The sequence below is a fragment of the Bombus flavifrons genome, chromosome 14, assembly GCF_040668555.2.
Source record: "Bombus flavifrons isolate JBK064 chromosome 14, iyBomFlav1_principal, whole genome shotgun sequence".
Lineage (NCBI taxonomy): Eukaryota > Metazoa > Arthropoda > Insecta > Hymenoptera > Apidae > Bombus > Bombus flavifrons.
Window position 1 is genome coordinate 2,135,582 of NC_138455.1, and position 26,632 is coordinate 2,162,213.

Below are 26,632 nucleotides of genomic sequence, written 5' to 3' on the forward strand. Positions count from 1 at the left end.
GACGACGACGTAGCACGGTTTCTGCAGTTAATTAATCTTCATAATCCTATGACCGGGGCAACGTCTTAAGATACATTTCTTCCGCTATTTTTCAATGTACCAGTGATACAAGTATCGATTTGCTTTCCCTGAATATCTTTCCTACTATAAATTCAAACCTGGATAATGTCACTGTCAACGATTTCTTCAGTTCATTTATTTGCATATATCTCGAAAATCTTTGCACTAGTCTACATTATCAAAAACGTTTCATTCGTAATTTTTTTTTTTTAACCGATTGACCAATTCGCCTAAAAACAGAAATGATAAAGAGCTTGCACAAACACGAACGTGAAATTTATTTGATATGTTTAATAAAGTAAAACAATAGAGAGTACGATTATACAGGACACGCCGATAAAAATGATTATATACGCGATTGTGGCATGTCGATTATCATGACACCCGTGTTAAATAGCTTAAAAAGTTACACGTGAACGTAATTGAACAGATGAGTCGATAACATTGATGAAAATGTCGATTTTTCCACGAGCTCCGCAATTTCCCGAGTATAATTTTCTAATAAGTCAATTTCGCACCTCGAAAATCGAAACATCTATTGGTATTAATTTCATTTCATTCATAAGAGATTTTTGCAAAGATTGGAAATTGATTTCTTCGGTGAAGTGGCTCTTACCACTGATTCTTTCACTTACTTACATTTTTCTAAAACTACCCTAACCTTTTGTCGCGTCTGCGTTTAAAAATGAACGAAAGCTAACGAATCTAACAAAACGAATAAATGAAAATTACGAGTCGCATTATATGTTGGAAATTGGTGATCGTGAATCCTGTTTAATAATTTATATCTCGCTAACAATAAAGAATCGGCTGGGCTTCGCAAACATTTGTAAATATCGAGCAAACAATGGCAACATGTGTAACACTGAAAATGAAATAAAATCGAAAATACGATAAGAATGAATGAGAATTTATAACATTGCAAATATACAAATAAATCATGCGAGATGATTTTTTTACTGCGAATATATTACGTTTACTAAAGGTTAATTTAAACGTATTTAATTAAATTCCATTGAATGCAAGTAAAATATTTAAATCATTTGAAAAATATATTGTTTTTAGAATCATAGCTACAGAGGTATCGCACGGAAGATTTTATAAATATTTTCGCGTGAAGCAATGTGCATTGTTATTTTAACTAACTTTTTAATCTTCCATTATACAAATCTAGAATAAAATTACACGAAGTTAATCGTTATCACGAGTTCGACTTCGGGCGAACAGAAATATTGCACTGTTTTGTTATTGTTAATTATTTCTTTAACTAATTACTTTATTTAACAAAATATTTATATGGTTTATTATACAGTATAATACGTATGTTCAACGTTTAAATCAATTAACATTATTCTCTTAATATTACTATTTTAGAAAAGTATCCAATGTATGTAGCTTTCAATAAATTCAACATTATCGTTTATTCGTTCGTTTTTTCTTTTATTTGTTTTTTCGTTCGCCCGCTGTCTTTAAAACGAAAAGGGAAGAGCTGTTGGCTGAAAAAGAGGGCGTGTCGTCTCGTTTCACTACGATGAACTGACAGTTCTATCGGTTATCTAAACCGGTATCGTTTCCCCTTTTCCAGCTGGCTCTTCTTCTTCGTCTCATTTACATACGGAAAGATCGCGTGGAATAAGAAACAGATCTTGCAGAAATTACTGAATCGACTTATTCTCGAGCAACCCTTTGGTCTGACTTTCTCGAGAAACCGTTCGTTTGGTTATATTTTTATCATCAGTGTCTATTTGTCACATCGGTGATGCAAGTAGGTATGTACATACTTATCTAAATATCCATTTCTATTCTTTTAATAAATATGAGTATAAGCGAATTTGAAGGATTTTTAGTTATAACGAGTTACTCGTTACTCAATACCTATTTATATATTTTGCATTTCATTTTATGTAATGGTTATGTGTTTTATAATACGTTCACCAGTTCGAAGATCGATTGTGTTATTCGTTATTTACATTACATGAAATTCGCTTCCTATGTCTTCGAGATTACATCGAATAAAAAATTCTTTGTACATTTATTTAAATATATAGAAGAAGATATGGATATCACGTAGAAATACAAACAAAAAATAACCCTTTTGACTTCATATCATTAACATTGAAAATTCTATGACAGTAACCAAATATCGGAGGTGTTGTACTTCCTACCCTTAGAAGACGAATATTTATTTATCTCATTAGTCTCAGAATCTTATTTTTCTATTGTCTTGCGTTTCTTTTTACGATAATGCATGAATGTTCGTCACTGTCGCAAATTCAAATTTTTCCTGTAATGGCAATTTCAATTTTCTGCATCACAAAAAAAGGAAAATACGGGAGGCGGGAAAGTCAAAGTACCGACGAAAGAAACGTAAACAGAATCTCACGTGAAAAATAAATTAAATTAATTCCTGGCAATCGTATTTACACGTGCAACGCTTTACTATACATTGCATTATTTAATATCTCATTTTCGAGAAAAATTTCTTTCTGTGTGATTTTTAAAAAATTCTTAACTTCTCCCATTATATTTATTTTACCGTATTTCGATATTTTTTGGCAAATTTCATAATTCAATATCGCTATACAGACAATTGTTTACCATGCAAAATTTGAACGTATTTCTTAATTCGAAAAGACGTACATATTAATTTGCAAACAAAGGAAGGGACTTTGGATACTAGTCATGCAACATGGTATCGTAAAATCATTATCTCTATCGAACCCTCCCTCAGAGACTAAGGGATATTAACGAAATTTAGCGTCATCGCAAAACTAAGGATCTGCAGTTCGAATAGTACCATCCTGTTTGTAATTCAAGGGGCAATATCAGATTTCGCATTGATTAATTCTGGGAAGTAAATTCTCACAAAGCCTGCCATTATGCCTAATAGGCTGTAAATACACGCAGATGCGTGGGAAGCGAGGTGCATCATATATATGCACTATATTCTCCGTTTCCTCCTGTATTTAGTTTCTGTTATTTTAAATTTATATAATATCTTAACAATTAATTAATAAATTGTTCGAAAAATTTCATTATTTTTTCTTTGTATCTTATCTATCTACCTTGTCATATCTTTTTCGTAATATTAAAAATAATGTCACGATATTAAACGAGCTTGACGAACAATTTATGTAGAAAAGACTCGCGAAGTTATAGATAACAGAAAGTCTAATTCCAGTTAAATAGCAACCTAATGAAATATCATTCGAAAATCATTATATTTAATGACTGGTTTAATGATATTTCATTGAATGCACGGAGTTAGAATTAGAACGTTTTGGAGGACTATCTCGTTGTCGAAATCTCAATATTCTCGTTGCTAGTCCGAGACTCGTATTGGTCTGGATTTGAGCGTGCAAATAAAATATACCTTGTCAAAAATAACCAGACGCAAATAAGCGTGTAGCATTTAAACTTTAGAGTACATCCTTTGTTTGAAAATCTTCAAGTCTGTTCGCCATGTTATTGGAATCGGCCCGAAAACATTTCAATATATCGAACTCCGTAGAGTGTTAATCGATATTCGAAGCAGCGAATTTCACAGAAAGCCGGCCATTACGTCGAATAGGGTGTAAGTAAACGCGTAGGGAGCGTGCTGGATCATACATATGCACCGGTTCGTGTGTATCCTTCTCTTCGATTGCAGTTAACTTGGATCACGAGCACGGCATCCCGATGCTACCGGTCACCGTCCCCGAGGGTTCGTCCTGCAATTTAAATGACTGCGACACGCAGCAAATGTCTCTCGGGCTCGGCCAACAACACCGGCTTACCCGCAGCCTGGTCTCGGTTGGTTCCATCGTCTGCCGAATATGTCACACAAACACGTCCAAGGAGCCGCTCATTTCACCTTGTAGGTAAATGTATCATCGACCAATTGAACGGCTGGCCCATTTTACGGGACATTCATCCCTGACCATGTGCTTGCCGTGATCGCTCTTTCGTCCGAGATTCGAGATTCTAGAGAGTTTCGTGGTGTACGTTCTTCGTGTTCAAGAGAATTTCAATGAGAGCTTTCAACTCTAAGCTATACCGTTTCTGGAAATCATTTCGAGGATTTAATAGCGGTATAAGCTACACTTTATATGATGTACATCGAAGACTATATTTGAAGACCAAAGTGCTTGCGATTATGTAGAAAATGTTAGATTTCGTTGAGATAGAATTTTAATAGCGGATTAATGAAATTCATTGGAATGTCTTTATTAGAATGTTTGAATTTCATTTTTTGAATTATTATTTCATTTTTTAATGAGATTTTAATAATGACAGTGCTATGGATCATGCGATCATTAATGCACAGCAACTTCAATTAGTGTAAAACTCTCTAGAATCTCTTTCACTAAAGACACGTTTGTCTTGCGGAAATATTTGAAAAAAAAATTCAGGCTTTCAAGTAATAAACTCAAAATGAAAAGAGTACTGCAAGCACTGTGAAAACTATTGTGTTGAATTTTAAAAAATGGAAATTCCTAGCCTACCTAGATATACTCGCATTTCATTCTAACTATTCTCGCACGCTAGATATTAATTTCATTTGATATTTTTGCAATGCCTTATCTCTAAGCTAATTTCAGAATTTGTTAATTCCGAAGAAGCAGACGAACTCGCGATATTTTTTACTGATTTAACAATATTACTACGTAGATTCGTGCTCGTTAGGTACGGATTTAGCACATAGATCTTGACTTAATCGCTCATTTAAAGTTAAATCGACGTTTAGAGGCGTACTAACGATTCCAATTCGCTGAAATTGAACGCGAGCTAAGGCACGTTAGTTTACCAAACACAATTTCCAAATTTTTTCACTTTTAGCATATTGCGATTACGAACCATTTTAATTGCTGTGCCAATCTGTAGCTAATTAATAACAATTCAGTAACTTCGTACCTTTCTTCAGATATTACAAGTCAAACAGAAAACATATAAAATCAAAAGATAAGAAAACAGAATTCTTTGTAGGGAACGACAATGTATTAATTTCGTTTTCTAGAAAAAACCTAAGATATCCTGTATATTATAATTCTGCTTCGATAAGATTTATCGAAATTTGTTAATAACAGACCTTTGACGCAAATCGCTCAATATATTCCATCCATGTTTTAACGTTGACCATCATTTTTAAACGTCTTTCGAGATCAAAAGTGCGAGTGTACACTAGTAAAAATTTCGCCTTAATAGCTCGAAAATTCCACCGTTGCTCGCTAATTATCTGGCTACTTTACGAGCAATGAAATTTCACCGATGTAAAGTTCATCCGGAACGCCAATATTGAATCGCGTAAGCACATAAACTTATTAAACTCAGTCTTAAAATGGGGTAGTCCATTTCTCTGCCACTTGCTATTCCCACATTTACAATGTCCGGCAGGATGGGCAAACAATTTTGCAAGTAAAATTCCGGGACCGTGAATCCTAATTAATCCTCGCGTTGCCCGATTAAGTAATGATTATCCTGTGTCAACTAATTACTGCGAAATCCCATCAACGTTGAGCAGACGACGTTGTTTGAAATTCAAGGACGCCAGGCCTTTCGAAACTAATTCATTAACTACCGACGCGATCTCTGTTACCTCGGACGAGACTAATGTCTAATTGAGGATTTGAAGTGGTAGACTTTGTGAGTGGTTAGATTTCGTTAATCGAAAAATTTATACTTTAGAAGTCATAAACAGTTTTTCCTCTTAGAAATGAAAAAAAAAAAAAACGATTCATGGAACGAATCTGACCGATAAGCCTATTTTGGTAAAATAAAGAATTTAGCAAATAAATTAGTTTCTACACGGCTTGCTAATACGATGGAATATTTACTATATCGTGATTTGTTTAAACGAAAGTCGAAACAGGTGGCAAACACTCCAATGCTGGGAACAATTCCTATTGGTAGAAATAAATCCTTTCAGAATTATACTCACAAATTTATCGAATGCAATGACGTGCACGTTTGCCGATAGATATGTACATTTCACTAACGCGTATTTTCACAAGACTAAAATAATCACGTCAAACACGGCTACGCACATTAAGCGCGTACTTTGAACCACAGTATTGTTCTCTGTCTCTCGTGCAAAACGACGCGAAAACTAGATTTCAGCTAACCAATTGGTCGTACTAGCTTTTGCCAAGTAATAGATATTACAAAATACGAGGGAAATACTCTCAATTTTTGACAATTTCTATGGAAATCCGAAACACGGCGAAGATAACTTCAGAGTTAACAATTGTAAACTAGTGAGGCAGCCCTGTGTTAGAAGAATCTAAAGATTATACTACGATTTTATATCATATAATAATGATACTTCTGTATATATTATTATTAACACTTTTGAATATTAACACTTTTGTTCCTAAGCAAAAGACTTTTAAAGAAAATGAACGAATTGTGGCAGAACTTGTGGCAAAACGTTCCCTTGGGTCTCATTTAACAACCACCGCGTTTCCTTGGAATTAGATTTCTTTAGTGGAAGAGGGGAACGCGATCACGGAGTAAAAATTAGAATCATTCTTCTTTCCTTTTAACAGCCCCAACGATGCTCACGAGGTAAATCTATGAACATTATCCCCGCTATAAATCGTTTCAATAAAACACAGTACTGATGAGACGATCCCTTATTCGCAATTGGTAACTCCGTTTGCACGAACCGCTTGCTTACCACAACCTTGCAACCCCGCGATGCTTCTAACCCTTCTTAATCGAATTGAAAACACGTCCCGGTGTTCTTCAATTTTAATCTCACCGCGGCAACCCGCTAAAGCCGAATGGGACACCCACAGTGTTTTCAATGTGTGAATAAAAATCTCAGCGGTGCGCTATGCCCCTCTCCGCTTTTTATTTCCCTTTTCTTCCTTTCTCCCCTTTTTCTAGCCTGGTTTTGCCTGTTTTCACCCGTTTTCCTTCAGCCACCTGCCATTTACTCTTCCTCTCTCTCTCTCTCTCTCTCTCTACTCTTTCCACGCTTTCCCTGGCCGTTTATTTCCCGCACCCTCTGCTTCCCTGCTCCTCTTCCCGCCCGGAGTGACACGCCGCGAGAAACTTAACTCACCGGTGGCCCTCACGAGAATTCTCGTGGAATGACACGCGTACGCGCGACCTATTTCTTTCCTTCGTTCGTCCCACGGCTTCGCCCAACGTTGCGTCACCTTGCCGTCGCGTTCTTGCGTCTGAAAGCGCCGCGACGCGTCTAAGGGCCCGTCAAGAGCGTTCGTCTGTTACATGTACACATTTACATTCGTACGTGTACGTTTACGTAACACTTTCGTACGTTTATGTCGGGGCGCGTCGCCATTATTTAATCTCGTGGCGTTGCGTAACTCGAATGCACGATGAGTCGAACAAAAGTGACAGTCCGCGAGCCTGTTCACGTGGATTAACAGAGGCCCACGTGCACGCTGACCTGCTTATGCAATTCGTCATTGAGATTAGCACGGTCGCGATGGATCCCTTGCGAGAGCTGCGTTTGAGCCCTATCTATGTCTGGATTAGAATCGGATCGGACATATACTCGGCACGAGAGACGGCTACAAATCTCAGAGGAGTCTTTCTTGAATACGTGATTGATTTTAACAGGTCTTGCGGTAGGCTTCGATATGGCTGCTTTTCGCCGGAGTAAGGGAGAAATCTCAGATGAATGGCGCGAGTTGGATTTGTATTAGGTTGTCGGAAAAGTTTATTTCGTTTTATGAGAAAACAATAGACGTACAACGTTTTTTGTTTTATATTATTTTGTCGAATTACGTACAATCCATTTTGTTCTGTTGAGATAAACATTTCACAGACTTGGTTTTACGTTTGTATGAAGGTGCACTGTTGTAAAAAACACGTTTGCGAAAGAAAGACACTTTTCGGATAATCTAATATATTATTAGTAAGATAGATGGCTCACGAAAGTGTTTGTACATTTATCACAGAGAACTCTTATTTGTACGTACTGTACGCGTGATAAAACATTTCGAAATTTCATTCACCATAATGAGACGCGAATGATATGACTTTATTGACAAAAGTTTAACCGAATCTGATCTGGATTCAAAAATTCAATTATTTATCCATTCATCATTGTGGAAATTGAGCATTTTCAAAGCAGCGAATTATACCTAGTCGACTTAATATGAGTAGCATATGAGATCAAAACTTCTTCTAGTAATCGGTTAATCGCAATCGTTGTTTTACGGATCTTAGCTTGAAAGTATAGGCTCGTATAAAGATTTAGATGTAGCATTTATCTGTTCAGTAATAATAAGAACTAAGATTGTTTGTAAACTCCATGAAACAGGTTAATACACATATCTTCCGAAGTTAGTCGAAGTAGTTAGACGAAGTTCCGCAAAAGTAGCGCACAGTTTACGTTACAATTGTATAATGTCGAGTTAATTAGTCTTCTAACTTTATTACACTTGTTACTATAACGACAAATTCTTGTGTAAATTCTTGTCTGAAACCTGATCTCTGTACCTTTTAATTTAGTTTCAAAAGACACCGGCCTTCTTTGTCCGCAAACTTGATCCGCCACTTACGTTACAATGTTAAAAACTAACGTGGTCTCGTTCGCATAAGATCTCCACAAACAACACAAAGAGATCCTAATAATGCGCTAAGTATATTAAACATATCAAACATCCGTGCAAAATATATAACGATGAAGCAATTTAAATTACGAAAAAAAAAAGAATAGAAGAAAAAACGAAAGCAAAGAGCAAGTTACATGAAGCGCGTTCTAAAGGAGTAGAGCAAGTTAATGGAAACGTTATCTACGTGCAGCACCTCGAGCAAAATAGAAAAATCACTGTTCGTACACGCGAGGTGCGTTTTCCCTGTCTTCCCATTTACTTCTTTTTTTAGAATTTTTTTCGAGTTTTCTTTTACACGACCGTCTCGTCGGAGAAGACTGAAAGGGCTGAATAATAGGTACGCTGAATTCTTTAAACGCATCTCGTTTCCTGGCCAGCTATGAAATCGCGAACGCGCGTAAGTAATGAAACGCATATTTAAAATTCTCTTCGCGATACAGAGACCAAGAGAAACCGACGAGCCGTGGAATGTCATCCGCATGGATGTTTAGAGTTTGTTTGTCCAGGAACAGTATTCTCCGACTGAAATGGATTAATTAACTTGGACGACCTACGCGGTAAGAGATCATCCGCTCCATAACGTAAATACACATACAGAACGTACTTCACATTTACACGGTGGAAAGTAATTCATTCGAGTCTCGTGTGAACGATCGTTACGTTCTATCATCTTTTTCTCTTAATTTCTGCGCGCCTTGTTTATCCGTAACCTACTTCGTTCATGGTAAATGGAAACGGTCTGAATGGGATTAAATGGTTTCAGTTTGAAATTGAAAAACCAAAATGCGCAAAATGAGATCGTATAACTGCAGAGTAAAATAAGACCATTGGAATAAAGTACTTTACCACTTTGCAGGTTTTACGTGAACATTAGTTTACGGTTTGACGCGCCGGTTCTTACCTGTAATATAAAATACACATTTGTGTTAATTGTTAATTGCGTGCATATATAAATTTGTTTCTGCTATTCATACTGATAACTTGGAAAAGCTTTTACTCCATTTATGAAACTTGTCAACTTTTCTAGCAAGTTTAGTTAGAATGTGGACAAAGAATTTATTAAGGTCAGGAAAGATAATTAGTATTTATTTTTCTTAGAAAGAAATCGTTGGACGTTGAAATTAACTGGTTGTACAAATTTTCACACATTCAGAGATATTTCATAATAATAATAATAATGTTCGAGATAGAGCTGAAATTGAAAAGACGAAGTGGAACGTTTGGAACGCGAGAATAAAATGTACGATTAAAAAGACGATTGAAACCCGAAGAACCTCGTCGCATTACGTCACTTGATCATCGTGAAAGTTTATAATGTAAAATTATACAAGCGTGTTTGTTATTAATTTCACAAGCGTCTCCCTGTTACACATTCATTAATAATAACTGGGGAAAAAATGTGGATCTATCTGCTCCGCTTGCTATTTCAAACCAGACATCCATTTAGTTTAAGTCAACCTCCTCGTATCTTCAATAGACACACGCTAGAACTGCTTATACGGTAAATTTCCCTAGCAAAACAGAAGCACATCTCGTCTTTTTGTATCAGCCGGCTTCCAACTCGCATGACGAAGTCCGCTCGAATTATGGCAAGTATAAATTTCGCAGACTTTACGTGATTCAGCTTATTCAACGGTGTCTTTCGGCGGGTACTCGCTTGAAAGAACCGTCTTAACCTACTAAAGTAGGCAAACATGCTTCCGACGAAGTTGAATAAGATGCGTTTCACCAGGCGGCGAAACGACGCTCCCGTAGCAGCGTAATTTTAACACCTGCCGTGAGAATTATGGTGTTAAAAAGGGTGGTCTTGCATGAAAACATGTTCGGGAACACGGAAACGAATAATTCGAGAAACGCGCTCCCGAAGTGATTAAAGACGCTCGGTTCGTGGAAACTAAAAAAGAAAAGAAAATAGAGGAAAAAGAAAGAAATTCTCATAGAATCAAATGAAAAGAGAAAGAGAGAACTAAGAGAGCGTGTGAAACGTAAGACAACTGTCGTATGCAAATCTCTTTCGCTGAATGGTCGCGATCGTAATTTTCAAACTTACTAAACTTCTCTTCTTATTCGAATGTTACTGTGAAATATAAGGAGTCTGAATACTCCAGAAGGAAATAAGATCGAGCGCAGACCGTGATGTATGCGCGAACACTTTTATTATGCGAATTTGCGACACGTTCGTAAAATGCAAGATTCAATCGACCGTCGATTCGTTAAGAAAAATGTGACCTTACGAGCAAAGAACTAGCTTACTTTTCGCCTCCATTTGTCCCAGATGACGATATAAATAATATTTAATCGAAATAAATCGTTCCTTCTATCCGTTGGATTTGTCCTTAAATCACGCTCCAAACTTGCAATGAAACAAGTATTTAATGACAGTCATAGAAACTGGATCAACCAGTAATGATCGAAGCACGTGACTCGTGCAGGTCAGAGTGTTTCATAACTAAATTCACACAAGTTTCACAAGTTCTCAAAGTAGATTTTCTTAGAAATGAAGCTTCCAACATAATTTTGTCATTCTTGATTTTCATCTTATTCTGGACTATAGAATCTTCTCCTGACTTCGCTGGCACTACGAAGTTTAGCATAGGCGTATACCGCGGAACAGCAGGTTGGTGATAGATGCTCTTGCAGGTAGAGTAGTATCGATCGCCAAAGTTCTGTGTAGGATGGCATGCGTTTTTCACGGACAATTCTAATTAATTCCGAATGTCCAAAGCTGCCAACTGCCTGGTTTAAACGACGTCCACTCTGTGGTCAGTTAGCGGTGACACTAGCGGTTACTTTCTCCAAAATAATTCATAGCGACTACCTGACCTCTGCGGTCATTTCTGAGGGACTTCCTTCCGGTCTAAACTACTACTTGGACACTGTCAATCTCGAAACAGTGACAGGAAGTAATCTATTAAGCTACGAGTTTTATTTTGGTAGTACTTTACTTGATAGAAGAACACACTGTTACGGTGAAATTGGGATGTAGGAAAATTTCCATATTCGAGCAAATAATTCTATCGTGGGTGATTCTGGGAAAAATTTTATCAATCCCGACCGCGGAACGAAGGATTCTAGTAATAAAAAACATCGTAAGGACAGCAGGAAAAAGACTCTAGGGACGTAAAAGCAACGTGAGAACACCAGAGAAAGGTATTGTAACGATAAAAGGAACAGTGTAAGGATATGAGAAAATTGGCTTCTACGTCACATTTGTCAGAAATTTGAGAATGGAATTAGGCGTTGCTCGGTGTATGTTTCAACTTGCGCGAGATACGCTGTGTACGATCGGTATATAGTATGTATAACAAATAATAAGAATAAAAGATCGCACATACCTACGTCTTTTGTCAGTTTTTTATTCTTTTCCTCTAGTTTATGCTATTTTAATTATAAACTTTCTGACCATATATTCTTATATGTAAAGCTTTTACTCTCTTAGTTATAGGAAAAGTCAATATATGTTTGACTGACAGAAATTCCACATACAAAAAACACTTCATTTTGCGAAAATACTGAATCTTTGTCATGTACATGAAATACTTTCTCAATGCTGTTTGTTATACTTATATATTTTCCTAGAATGAAACATAATTTGTGTAGATGCAAAGGATCGCTGGCTTACGTGCATTTAGCATGTTTGGAAAGATGGTTGAATCAGTCGTGCCGATCTTATTGCGAATTATGCCGTTATCACTTCAATGTTATCGAAACACCTCGTTATCGATGGTAAGCATCAAATTTCAAAATTCCATATTTTAAGATTGTAATTACACGCGTTTTGCTCATTCGAGGTTTGATTCCCTGAACGATTAAGAATTAAGTACCGACGGTATAAAAGTTTTCAGAACGAAAATAAAAAAAGAAATAATATTGCTAGCGTGATAATGATTATCCATTGAATTGTGGTTTAAATTAAAATAAATGTGGAATATTTGATGAAAGATACTCGATTTTGCATAGAAAATAACACATGACATTCAACTTGTTTTCGACCTGTATAGTGATCACTTTTATGGGAACCTTCAGGCCAGAATCGTTGAGGATATGGATTACTCACCCCAGGAATCGTAGAAACATACAGTCAGATTTGCTTATCTTCACATTACTTTCCGTCGTTACTGTGGGTTTGGTAACAGTTTGTCTCTTAGGTGAGTCAATTTGCAATAACAAGTAGCGAAGCAAAATTACGGTAAAATTTACGTTTATTTCGTAGATTAAAATACGTAGATACGTAGATTAAAATTTGACTCTCTGACTGCGATAAAATTATAACTGAAAATACGTTAATTACGTTTATACGCCTGTTAAAACGTAGGCATGCAATATTTCGTCATCGAGGGAAATAAGATTGGAATTTCTAAACTCTGGACAAGAGGAGCTATATGGTTTTTTCTCACCATCGTGGTACTGGGTTACATTACAACGGTCTATTTACTCGGGAAGGTAATTATATTTTTAATTCAAAATATGTATGTATGTAACATCTCCGCACATAAAGGGAAATGTTACTTTCTACCTTAGTATCATAAGTAGACTGGAGATGTTTATGCATTTATGGAAAATTTAAAGATTTAAAACGAAAACTTAACAATGTAAAGATGCAGAAATGCGAAGAATATACAAATATGCAAAAATATATGAAATATTCAAAATCAAATATTAGTTAAATTCCATTCGATTTACAGTTGTTTAGAAAAATATAAATTTTCATAAAAATCCCTAAACTAATCACGAATATTTTAACCCAAAGCGTCGTTTGAATCCAAGATTATTTTTTTTAAAACAATATAAAATTTGATAACCTCCTACTTCCTCAAACCGATTGCTTTGTGGCAATAAATATTCATAATATCAGCTCTTCCATCGACTGATTACGTTTCTTTAAATAATTACTTTATCTCATTTTGCTTCTATCTGTAATGAAAACTGCCCTTAAAAGACGTACGGCGCAGATCTATACACATAAGCATTAACCAGCAATGGTATTGTAATAAAACGTATTTAACTCCTGTTTGCCATCCCCAGCGACGGGTCGCGTTCTTGCAATTAACCGACCGGTTGTTGCTGGGTTAGCTTTGTAAGCAACCGGTAAATCTGATAAATAACGTACACGAAAAAAGCGATTACCGTGCCAAAAAAGTGGGCATTTTAAACATTCTTGGACGAAGTACCTTCTCAAGATGTACTATTTTATTTCTCAGTTTAACAGTCGATAGCACGCCTTATATATATTTATAGACAGCAATGCTAATTACAATAAGTAACGCGGTTCCTAACAAGTTTTTTAATGGCCCCGGCGTAATCTCGAGAACTTGCGAATTTTTTTTTGTGTCAGCCACGGACCGATCTTTCGCAGAAATTCTAGGCATATTCTTGCCGCGAGTAATCCCTTTAATGGTACCGCGTCTCATTTTTTCTTTCTCGCAACTGTAAATCCATCCGGTGTATTCGCGAGGTGGCCAAACGGAAACTCGTGACTCATCACCTTTGTTCTTATCGGGTCTTGACGTGTTTCGCTTAAACATACGAATATTTTATAGGGAGAATAATGGAGCTTGTGCCGATTTTGACAAATACAGTGGCTCATGAAAGTATTCGAATAATTGTAGCCAGCTTTGATGAACATAATTATGCACGTTGTGTGTCAATGAAATTTTAAAAGGTTTCATACACTTAATAAATGCAATATATAGATACATGAAAGTTGTCTATGATAAGTGTACCTTCATCCTCCACGCGTACAAAAATTCGAGAATCGCAACAAGGTTGAAGAAAGCAGAAATGGCAATCGAAGGAAATCTAAGTCCAATCTAAAACAACTCTGTCGTTATTAAATACACCTGTTACTGTTAAATTCCACACATTAGAACCTGTGCAGACCCAATGTTCCAACGCAAATACGGAAATCACAAATGGAAGCCTTGTTTACCGCAATTCGATCATAATCTCCGTTACTGGAACGACTGCATAGCCATAAGCCAGGGGGTTAAAAGACTCTCCTGCCAGGGAAACGCAATTATCCCGGAACGAGGCGTCTCTGAAAAGCAGCGACGCGTTTCCAAATTCGTTTCCGCCCGAGGAACGAACCTGGTTTCCCCTGAGGTAAACGTAGCCCACGTTTTATTCACGCCCGTTGTTTCTTCGCGAGAATTTTCAAGCTCACGACGCCGAGTGTATCGAGTATTTCGTTCGAGGGTAAAAATATCGCAGCAGTTGCCGCTAGAGACACGGCGCATTTCGAGGTAGCTCCGAGGCAGGTCTAGGTCGACGGCCTTTTACGATGCGCCCGTGTGGTGGCTGCGACTGTCTTTCGCGGTTTATGTTTATGCGACACGATTCCGCCGACCCAGATAACAAGCTGCCTCGGAGCGGATGCATTAAGTCGCGGCCCGAGAGGTGAAACAGGTGAGCCAACGCTTGACTGCGTGAATGGAACGCGTCAGCCAAGTGAACCGGAACAAACGCGCCGCGACACACTCTTTCTGGCTAAGAAAATAACGCGAAAGACACGCGAAGGCGTGCATTTGGTAAATGGAACGACAGATATCCGGTTAATAAAGTTTGTCGCTGACTGGTTTTCTTCCTCGTAGGACACGGTTCGATTATTTCTAGTTTTAAACAAAATTCCATGATAATAGTACATGTCCGCGGAGAACACTGGTTGTAAAAAAAGAAAAGAAATTTCTGCAATGAAATTTTTGGCTGGTCAGTGTTTGGTAAAATAGAATAGGATATTAGAATGTATATATGAAACAGCAAATTTCGTTTGCATTTTCTGTGGAATCTTCTGTGTAAGATATATTTATATTTGCAACTTTTGATATTTGAGTATCGAAAGGGAAGAGAGAGAGAGAAGTGAAGGAATTTGAAAAGACATCCTCGCGATCTTAAAGAGAAACAAACTTAGCTGAGAGAATATCGATGCGTAAAGTAACTGAGACGATCAATGGCAAATTGCCTTTGTGTGTCTTCACTGTAACGCATCGATCGACTCTTGTAAAAGTTATTTCTCAATGTAACGCACTAGAAACTACGATTCCCATAACTTTTCAGAGATTTAAGAAAGATAAAGCGGAAGAAGGGAAACATCGATGAAAATTTCCAACGTACAATCGAGTTGATGTCTAAAGAAGACAATCGCTTTGAGGCAGAAAATTACACGTCAGTTTCTGACTATATTTCTTGAGTACAGCTCGGTCCGAGTTCTCGAGTTTACAAAGAAGAAAGCTGTTATAAAATTGCCCCGACTAGAAGGCGGGACAAAGTAACGAAGACACGAAGAACGTGAAAGACAAAAAAAATGGAGGAAAAGGGCAAAAAGAAAGGAGTTGGATTGTAAAAAGAGCAGCAAGATATTGAAAAACGAAAGAGCTGGCCGTACCAGGAATCACTAGCAGTTCCTTTCATCCTTTGGATCTTGACTACGGTTGATAGAAGCTATAAAAATATAGCGAACTCGCGGTGGAATTTCTGCTGTCGTTTTATACTTGATATTACATGGTTTACGTCCAATGTTTCATGATATTGGACACCGATAGCTGATAACAAAATATCTAATAACTTGCACCCTCACGTATGCTGTTTATTTGTCGGAGCACTAGTTAACTCGAAACTATCGATAATGTCGAAAATATTTCACATATAAATCGAATGATCTTCTTCTACAGATGCATCATACGATATCGTTAATTTTAAGAAAGAGAGAGAGAGAGAGAGAGAGAGAGAGAGAGCATACGAAAGTCAATTTCGTTTTTTAAATGTCTCATATTTTTTAAACGCACTCGTCCACCCAGCTCGATATTCTCCATAAAAAAGTGTTAACTTGTTCACGTGAAAAATCTCTAATTTAGATGATATTCCACATTCATATTATGAAGAGGTCTACGATAAATTTCATCAAATGGTATGAAATACTTTTCATAGCACATATAGTATAACATAAATAAAAAACATACAAGTTTGCGTTCGAAAGCAAAACAATGTTTTTAACATTCAAAATGAATTGCTTTCATATAGTAAATTTCAAATACTATTGATATCCACGAATGATCAGATAATCGTTATGGAATCTACTGTACGAAAGTGTACAAAATATTTCATTCCAATTTGATATATACAAAATGGCACAGATGTGTTTGTATCGTTACGATACTAAACAGTGCTATTTGGAAAAATTTGGGAAATTTTCTGATTCTACAAAAACTTTCAATTTCAATTCCCATCACGTAATTCCATTCGTTTCTCGATACCACGATCATTACGGAAAATACGTATAAAGTAACAGATTACAGGGAAACCGGAGCAAGTGATTCCTAGAAAGGGTAAATCACATCTTTGAAGCGAGTATCTCAACAGAAACGGGACAAGAATTTCAAGCAAAATCTTGTTCCTGGTTGCATAAATTCAATTCCCGTCGAGTAGTCGAATCGAAATCCAGCCGGTGCACATTTAATTAAGAATTATCTTGAATACGTGACATCCCGGAATCAGTTTCGCTCGGGTTTCGATCAGACTAGCTCGAAGCCTGGCCACTTCGAAGCCACTCTGGTCTAATTTATCGAGCAGAGTGTCTTTTGGCCGTGACAACCGAAACTATCTAGATAATTTAAATCGACCAGAAAAGAACGACCGCTTGTACAGATTTTCCCCTTTGCCTTCGCCACTTCAGTCAACTCATTTTTCTTTTCGTCAGGACCAGGTGTCGCCGTGGTATAGGTGGTGGAAGAGCACTGTCAACGTGAGGCTTATCATGGACCCGCAACTATCCAGGCTGCCGTCAGAATCATTTCAAGCTCGTGAGAATCAAACGTCGGGTGATCCTGTTGTAAGTTTGGACATAATTTCCCACGAATAAAATACAAATAAATATTACGAAGAGGAAACTTGACAACTTACATTCTCTGTTTTTTTAATAGGGCAACAATTTTTAAATTTAACACGCTGCACATGTATTTGAAGAGCGACGTAACTGAAAGTAATTTATTTCACGCGTGGCCTTCAGCACGTTGAAAATACGAATCGTTGTTTGTAACATCGGTCGCATCATTAATTTTTAACATTTTAAATTTCATGGATTTATTTATTTTCTGTTCTGTTGCATTATAAAATTTTAGAAATGTGCGAATTTAGAGAAAGCGGAACGCAAGTGAAAATAAATGATTTTTTTTATACCGAAATTAAAATCTACGCGCTATAGAGTGGTGTGAATTTCCTTGCGTTTATTAATCTACGATAATAAAATCGATTATTTCATTTGCTTTGTGGTTTAATACTGTCGCTGTTACTACATTTACATAAAAGTTTCCTATGGTAAGTAATCGAATACTTTCGAGAGCCATTGTATAATATCCTTTTCCAGAAAAATATAAAATAATCATCTTTCAATAATACAAAATAGAAGATTAAACAAACCCTTCAGATGTTTTTTTTCTATAACTTGCCACGTTCAATCTAATAAACGCGTTACGAAAATCTTATTAGGATATGTAGTTGGAATATTTTAATTCGTCGAGCAATGTCTAAATTATGATAAGATAAGCATAACTATTTAGGCCTAGTCTCGGAACGAAACGTATGATAATAGCGCGATATAAATAGTTGGCAGAATTCCAGGTGAGTTAATTGCTAGATCAGCGGCAGTTTCGTTTTCTCTGCGCGGGCACGTTCGAATGAGCTAATTTTTTCTTGGCAAAAGGTGTGCTTAAGCTCGCAGAATATTCCTGTTTAATGCACCGTCCTGGGTGAGCCAGTATTCGAATCTCATTTGTGAGATTAAATCTTCCGTACGACGCGCGAATTATGTAGCGTTTTTATGACGAACGAAGATCTGGAATTGCAGCGGAGATAACTCAGTGAATAAGTCGAGTTCCATGATAAAAATTCATATTGCCCACTGTGAAATTGGGTCTCCCTTGTTAAGCGTTTAAAAAGACGTAGGAATTTTCTATGTACTCGGGAATTTATAATTTTACATACGCATCGCTTGAACGTCCCCGTTTAGGTATTCTTTGTATGTTCAACGGCCAAAGAAATAATTAGCCGCTACGTTTCTAAAGACACGTTCACGTTAACGATGCTTTTCTTTTCATACGTAAAATATAAGATCCTTGAAACCACTTTCTCGTTTCATACCATCCTGTTAAATTCGTTTTAAGAGATTTAAAATGGAAAGAGAAAGGTTTCCAATCTCATATTTAAACAGCGAACTCGAATTCTCTACAACGTTCATTTAAAAACCTTGCAGATCCAAATCCTTATAAAAGGAGCGTACAAAAGCTAACAATTTTCTTAGAAAAATATGTTTATTATAATATCAATAATTTCCTTCATTCCTGGTACTCGAAAAAGGTGTTAGATTTCCATAAAAATCCTAGCTTCGAAGTGACAAATCTCCAATGGAAATCAGTGTGTCAGTGTAAGGGAAGAGAGACTGATAGCGTCAAAATTAGATAAAAATACTTGGTCGAAAAAAAGAGGACCCTATGGGCAGCTGCGTGTTTGCCAGATTTTCTTATCGCGGAAATAAATCGGGGAAACTAAAGCCCGGCAATTAGCAGTAAATATTGTTCACCTCGTTCTGGATAATCCGTGCTTAAACGGCGGCCGGTTCGTTCGACTTTATCCGGTAGTTAGTTAAGCTCCAACAAACCAATTACAGTGTCCCGTGTCGTACGAAGGAACACTGACTATCGTTGGATCAGGAACGAAGTGAACTGCGCGGTTAGCTTGACATTAAGTGCGGAACAGCTGATCCTTAATGACCAATTCGCGGAATTAGTCGGTGTAATTAATGGCCCACCGACGTAGCTGCTTACAATATGTGGCTATACCGATTTTGACACGTGCTATACTATTCATTAAATATGTACGGTTATTCGCAATAATATTCGGACACATGAATAACACTGAACTTATTTCTTTGCAGCTTGAAAATACGTAAGCAATTTCTTCCTAACAATAATACGTAATTACGCAATAGATTTTTAACGACCTGAAAATGTCAAGCAGCCCTTCAAACGATATCATTAAGTTTTGTACACATACATATTTTTGAATTATATTCTTCAAGAAAATGCTAGAAAAATCGACTTTTCCAAAGGTCCACATTGAAATGGTCCTACAAGTGGATAACTTAATCTTTCATGATAATATTAATATTTGCATAAAATATGTTTTTGACGTTTGAATTTAGAATTTATTAAGATTTTTTAACATTTTTATTACGTTTGTCGTGCGTTAACTTAAAATTCCAGTTGTGCGCTAATTCATAACTTTGTTATCATTGAATAAACTGTGTATTTATAAATGGCAAAATTTATATACGATACTATACGTGCTAAATACTTACGAATTCCATCAAAATAATTTACGAAATAATCTAGTTTCGAACGTGCAACAGCAAATGAGGATATATCGCTTCAATATATTACTGGCGGATCGAAAATGGAAATTAGAAATGTTTCGAGAAATTGCGTACGCTGATGTATTTTATATAATTTTATTCAGTGACTGTAAGTAAAGATAATGCCATATTCCACGATTTAGCGACACGTCAATGTTAGGAAATACAGATTTTTAGATAAAGCATGTTTCTGAAAGGAAATACACTCGCACAAACAGAGAAGAAAGGAGAGAACACGGTATCGAATCGGATATATTACAACAACCATACCCTATCAAACATTATGGCTTTCAAACAAAATCTACCTTATCTGATACATTCAACAATAAAAGTATTGTATTGTGCTGTATGCATTTTACCAATGTATCGTATGTTATTTTATGTTATTATAAGAAGTTATTTCTAAACAATGAGATCGAATAATACGCAATAAACGTAGATATTCACTGAGAAATGAAAAATATAACCGATCTTTCCATCAACTTATAAATTCAGCGTATAGATAGATATTTCGATTGCAAAATGACATAAATAATTGAACGTAATCATTTACAAAAACTCTTTGGCTCAAAATGCATATCGAAATGATTTAAAAAATCGGAAAAAGGATATGAATAGAAGATATAAAATATGTACGCAATATACAGGACATTTTAATAACTACAATGCAGCAACGGGGTCTGATGCTTCTTTTAAAAAAATGAGTTGTATATAGATTTCAGGGGATTAAAATATGTTTTACAATGCCAGAAGGGGCCAATATAAAAAATGCACGGCATTCTCTTTTTCACGTATTTCATGTTTCTACTGCGACTGAACACCGGCCGTGTCCTTTAAATGTTTTAACAAACGTTTGCACCGAAATTCTCCGTTCTACGTAATCAAAAACAAGGTGATAACTTTTTGTCAGGTTTCCAAGTTTGCACCATGCATGATAGTGACTCGCTGTGCCATTAATGCCAACTCCCGCCAGAGAGAACTAAGTTTCTGTCGCTTGAAGATACGTAATTTACTGTCGCGCATGCATTTACTCGGTGTACGCGTACTTTAAAAATCATTTTTTCAAACAGAAACGTTAATAACGTCTTTCCAGGGAACTCAGACCTCTATATGCGTTCATTTAAACATTATGCCGACGTTATTTACGAGCATGGAAAATTATGCGCTCGAGGAAACGTAGTAGAAAACATAAGAGTTGTTCCCTGATTTAATTCCTTGATAATTTTGGTCATAGGATGTGCATAATAGGCGTTTTCCAACTTCTCTGCGAAAGATAAATTTAACTATTTACAAAAAATATATAAAATATTCAAAATCTAACACGTGTTATGATATCCAACAGGTGGAACGATTTTTTGCCTGCATTCCATTTTTTAAATTCATAAAAGTACAAGTTTGCATAAAAAGCTGCAGTCTAGATATCGGCATATAAATGAAAGAAATACTTGAAATAAACCGTAATATATCGTAAGCTAATAACTGAAGTACGAAAGAATAACTCGAATAATTACAAAATGAGTTATTTACATTTTTCAATAATATCGCGCAACTTTCACGCATTATTTCATTGCTCGGTCCTTAGTAGGTTAATATATCTAGTCTCTATGCAAAGAAATTGCGTATTGATTATCGAGAATGTAACAATTCATACACGAATGTGTACTCGCGATGAAAATAGAAAGAAGGTAACCGAAGAATCCAATGAATGGAAAGCGTTGAAAGAAAACAATACGTGTATTTGCGTCCAATATCTGGTAAATGTTCTTTAGAAGCAAGACGAATAAACAACGAAACCTGATTTGCTAATTTTACGTACTAGCACGTACTTCAAAAACGTCCATTTCTTTCACGACAGTTGCAGTATCTTTTTTTTTTAATAATAACATATACGATTTTTATACAATTACGCGCGTATGAAATATTGCTGTCTTAGATATATTGGTCACATCTGATATTGAATATTCAATACGGAGTAAATGTTTACAATCCTGGAAATGGAGCAGTTTTCGATTAATATGCTAGTTGATTATTCTGTCGAAAAAGTTCATAGTTGAGGGAAAATAATAAAGCTTATTTTAGTATGCAATCCGGGTCTCGTTAATGAATATTCAAAAATTGATGGGATTTCAAATTCACCGGCCGAAGCTTTAATTATTTTCTCTTGAAACGCCTCTGTCCGCGTTAAACTCGTTCAGACACCCGGTAATTTACAAGAAATTCCAAACGCTCCGACTATTATGTTATATCATAATTTCAGTAATTATTTTGAAATTGATTGATAACTGTTGAGATCCAAGCAACATTATCGCCATTAGGATAATTTACTGTGAACGAAAATTTGAATAATGAAACGTTCGTATCCCAAATTTATACATAATTTGTTATCTTTTCCCAATATCGCTACAATAAAGCATACTTTCTTATCTTTATCTCGCGAAATAGACGACGACTACCAGCTCTTTTTTATTTTTTTTTGTTTTGTTTTTCCATCACCATCGTTATAAAATAATTAAGATTTATACCATTATCTTAGAAAATACAGCAGAACCGCGGAAGGCGTGTGCGAATGCTTCGGTCAATCGCAAAACATTTATTTTTTCCACCAAACTATAAAATATTATTCTGTAGCGGCACATGAATCAACGGAAGATTCCAATCGGAGAGACTCTATATATTCGATAAGTAATTATTTGTTACGCCCCGAGGCTTACTAATAGACCGTGTTCCTAACCGTCTCCCTTGGTACTACAGTGTCACAAACAGATCGTCTTACATGACCGGCGAGATATACACAATGTGGCGATAAGCGCATAGTTGTCGTCAAGCAGCGAGTTCTAAAAAACATCGTTCGCCTTCGGTCCGTTATTTTACCTACACAAAAAAGGTGGCATACGTGATCATAGGCGCGATCGGTCGCGAGACCCGAGCGTGGTGGGGGTCATTTTCAAGGGAAGACAAAGGAAAAAATCGAAGGACAATTACTATCATACGAGGATTCAAATCGAATGCATCGAGAGGTTCAGAGAAATAAAATCAAGGTCGCTTAGTCAAATGAATACGTCGAGAAATATTATAAAGTCGAGTCGAATTATAATAATAAACTAGTTGTATTATCGTTAAATCATTTGTAACGTGTTAATTATAATTTTAAATATTTTTAAAAATAGAAGCTTATATTAACCCTGTTAATTCAGTGTTACAATCATTTGAACTGCCTATGTTATCCTAATCGAAACAGGGGAACGACTGGTTCGTGGCGTCGACTATCAAAATCGTAGCGAGAATTTACGTCTTTCGCTGACGCGTTTCCTTGCGATCGCGTCTCTTCACGAACGGTCGTAACATTATTATTAGTTACAATTTATGTTGATTATTATTTTCGTATTGTACATGTACTATCATTTCGTTCTTAAAACAAAACAATTTTTTTGTTACACACTAAACCTCATAATATTTTTAATTATTTTCAACGAACCGCATATTCTGAGCTCATAATGTTTTGATATTATACGTTACAGACGAAAAACTTTACACGCGTCATTGAGAAATTATAGATAGCACACCTGGGCTATCTTTTTGACGAAGAGTATGTGTTGTGTTGAGTATGTGGAGTGCCAACGTTGTTTTGATTTGCTAGGTTCAAAGGTAAACAAACTCCGGACAAAACATTACTGTCGTTATTTACAATCGTCAACCGAAGTTACATTCGAACTTTTTGTAATAACACTGGTCGATACAAACAGACGAACGTGCTCTCTAGGACAATCATTATAGCGAGTCATACAGTCGAATAGCGAGCGTAGAATTGAACAGTAGCATTGAGCGAGCGACGATAACGACTGGCATGCACTTTCTCTGTACTTGTATTTAAAGTGAGTTTAATATACATAGACTATTACAATTTTATCACTCGTCTCTTTAATAAACCAACACGTATAATAATCCACAATTTTCTATTCTATATTGTACAGCAAAATAATGAAAGCTATACAAAATGCTCTTTTATGAAGGAAATACAACCTTAACCCTATGAAATAACAAACTTTTCGTGAAAGTGATGTCTGTGAAACAAATATTGTGCCATACATTTCTGCGTCTTTAGCTCATCATCTTTGAGCCCGGTTAAGCATGGTCATTTCCTCTTCCATTTTTCCTTTTTCTTTAAAATAAGTGTCTCGTGACCTACGCGCGTAGACGTGAGATGAACTTTCAGCTCTGCTGTAAATGTCTAATAGCCGTGTATACAAGCGTAATTAAACCGGCTAGTTTAGAAACTTTAAATTATATCTGGCGTCGTACGAACCGGGCACGGTCGGCTTGTAGCATCGAGGAATAATGAGAATTTCAATATTCATATTCTACCTTGAGTTTTGATAATGTTCGGTGTCCGTGTTGACAAAAGAGCGACGATGGAATAAGAGTTACGATGGATAAGTTAAAGGACTAACTGTAGATGTTCATATTTTTATCATGCACTTGATAATTAATAATTAGGTATAAGTAATTGATCATTTTATTTGTTAGATCATTTTATTAGAAGAAATTCTTTGGATGAAAGGACTATGGACTCGCGAATGTATTTGAACTCTTATCACAAAAATTTTTCGTGTTCATATTTTATATATTATATGAAATATTTTGACACTTCATACTCACATAATGTTATAGAGGATTAACCTACTTTCCTTCAAATATGAGTGTATTATACTTCATACTATTATATTATTACCTTCATTGTTGGATGGAGAGAAACTCGTCTCGAAAGCGTTAAATGCTACGTGTATATGCCTTTTATCGTTTCGTATGTTCACAGTTCAGTACGTAGTGTATGCGTAAGGAAAATATGGCAGAATATGGAAAAATATGGGAAAGCTGAGTATTTAAGTCGCACGATATAAAAAGAATCGCATATAGTGATGATTAAGTGGAATATTATTTAAATAAAAACGATCATTCTGCCATCTAAATTTAATACCTGAACGACCAATTTTTACCATTAGCTGTCTTTTCTATATTAATAAATAATTTTGCTCCTAACAAGTGGATGCATCCTGAAACAAACATTTACAACAAATTCTTCTAACGAAAATACCTTTTCAAATATTGCCCATTCGTTTAAAATCTTAGTTTCTGAAACAGCGAGAAACGTAACGATAAAGTCGACAAACAGACGTTCTACCCGAAAAATATTAGCGAGTTTATAAGAGTAATTCGCCATGATCTTTGCAAAAGTTTATAATCCGCTTTCGTAAGACGTTCCTATGACACTTCTACGACTAACGAAACTAAATTATATCATTTGCAATTAGCCTTGTGCTCTATCAAGTTTAAAGCATCTCTTGGAAGGAACAGGACGTGAAAAATTTCCTTAGAAGATATCCTTTGAGAAATATGATTACGAACAATAACAAAATACGATTAATCTGAATGTACAAAATTAATAGAAATATTTTTGTCTCTAATAATACGCGAGTACGGTGAGATTTTGGTAAAGCGTAAAGTCTGTTCCATAAAATGTTATTCTCTGGTACGACGTGCAATTAAAAGTGGCCTAAAATATTCAAAAGAGTCGTATGGATCAACAAGAAAATCAGAAAGCGCAGAAGCAAGCTCGGCTGGCGTTTCATGGAAACGAAATGTCATGTAAAAGCGTACACACATGGCCGATCCTTTACTCTAAATGTTTCGTACGAACGGCTCATTTTGCTTGCCATTTTGTCGACGCTCTTTGTGCCAGTTCTGTAGAATTTAATTATCGTGTCGTACTGACATGTGCGTTGCCCAGGAGTTATTCCACACCCGTCGAGATTTTAGCAGATGGTTACCGAAATAAACTACACAAACAGAATTCGAACGAACGATTCCAACAATTTTGAAAAATATTCTTTTTATTTCACTTTTCGCCAGTTGTAACCGCCAAACTCGGTTTTCACTAAAATTAACTCTGAGCCAATAACGATTGACCTATTAAGTAGCAATAAATAGATAAAGAAAATAAAAAAAGAACGAATAATCGTTAACAGTATACGCAATATACCAACGCAATATACGCAGTATACCAAAAGTTGCTATATTAATTTTACAAAATAACAGTAGATGCTTTTTTATGTGCTCAAATTTCAACAAGTAACACAAGTATTATATTTTTATTTTACATGTTCATACAATTTTCATTCCTTTTACGATGATTAGATCGAATTACATAAAAACAGAAGTAGAAATTTCTATCGTGGAACTCATAAAGACGATCGCAATTGGTGGTGGACCAGAAGCTTGTAGTTACATACTTTAAAACCGTCCGAGAGATTTGCGAAAGCCAATTATCGATACTGCTGACTACGAAATAAATAGGCAAACGCACAAAGCATTTCGTGCTGACGAGCGGAATTTTTAAAGCGAACCAAACACGCGAAACATTTCTCTGATGAAATACCTGCTACTGAGTACCGAGTGCGAAACCATTGGATCTCTTCAACTTTGTCCAATCAACGTTCGAGAATCGACGATATTTCGCTCTTTTAACGCTACCTTTTATTCTATGAGAGTAAAACTCTAGTCCGGTTTACGATTAATGAGATACGATAAATTCTTTGATGTTTTC

General features: G+C 36.1%; 2 protein-coding genes across 4 annotated transcripts in view; one reads left to right on the forward strand and one right to left on the reverse strand.

The window, feature by feature from the left end:
• dpr1 (defective proboscis extension response 1) overlaps positions 1-26,632 on the reverse strand; it is a 454,795-nt gene that overhangs the window by 225,029 nt on the left and 203,134 nt on the right. The gene's annotated exons all lie outside the window — the stretch shown is intronic.
• On the forward strand, positions 11,623-17,484 carry LOC138187093 (uncharacterized). Its single transcript, XM_069127572.1, has 4 exons — positions 11,623-12,356; positions 12,632-12,778; positions 12,946-13,073; positions 17,323-17,484. The coding sequence occupies exons 1-4, from the start codon at positions 12,329-12,331 to the stop codon at positions 17,482-17,484; spliced, it is 465 nt and encodes a 154-aa protein (XP_068983673.1). The 5' UTR covers positions 11,623-12,328.

Bases quoted from the DNA above. Each gene is read 5' to 3' on its own strand.
- LOC138187093 (XM_069127572.1), top strand. From the start codon at position 12,329: ATGTTATCGAAACACCTCGTTATCGATG. The intron at 12,779-12,945 runs GTGAGTCAATTT...GTTAAAACGTAG, and splicing joins GGTAACAGTTTGTCTCTTAG to GCATGCAATATTTCGTCATC. The intron at 13,074-17,322 runs GTAATTATATTT...TCTTTTCGTCAG, and splicing joins CGGTCTATTTACTCGGGAAG to GACCAGGTGTCGCCGTGGTA.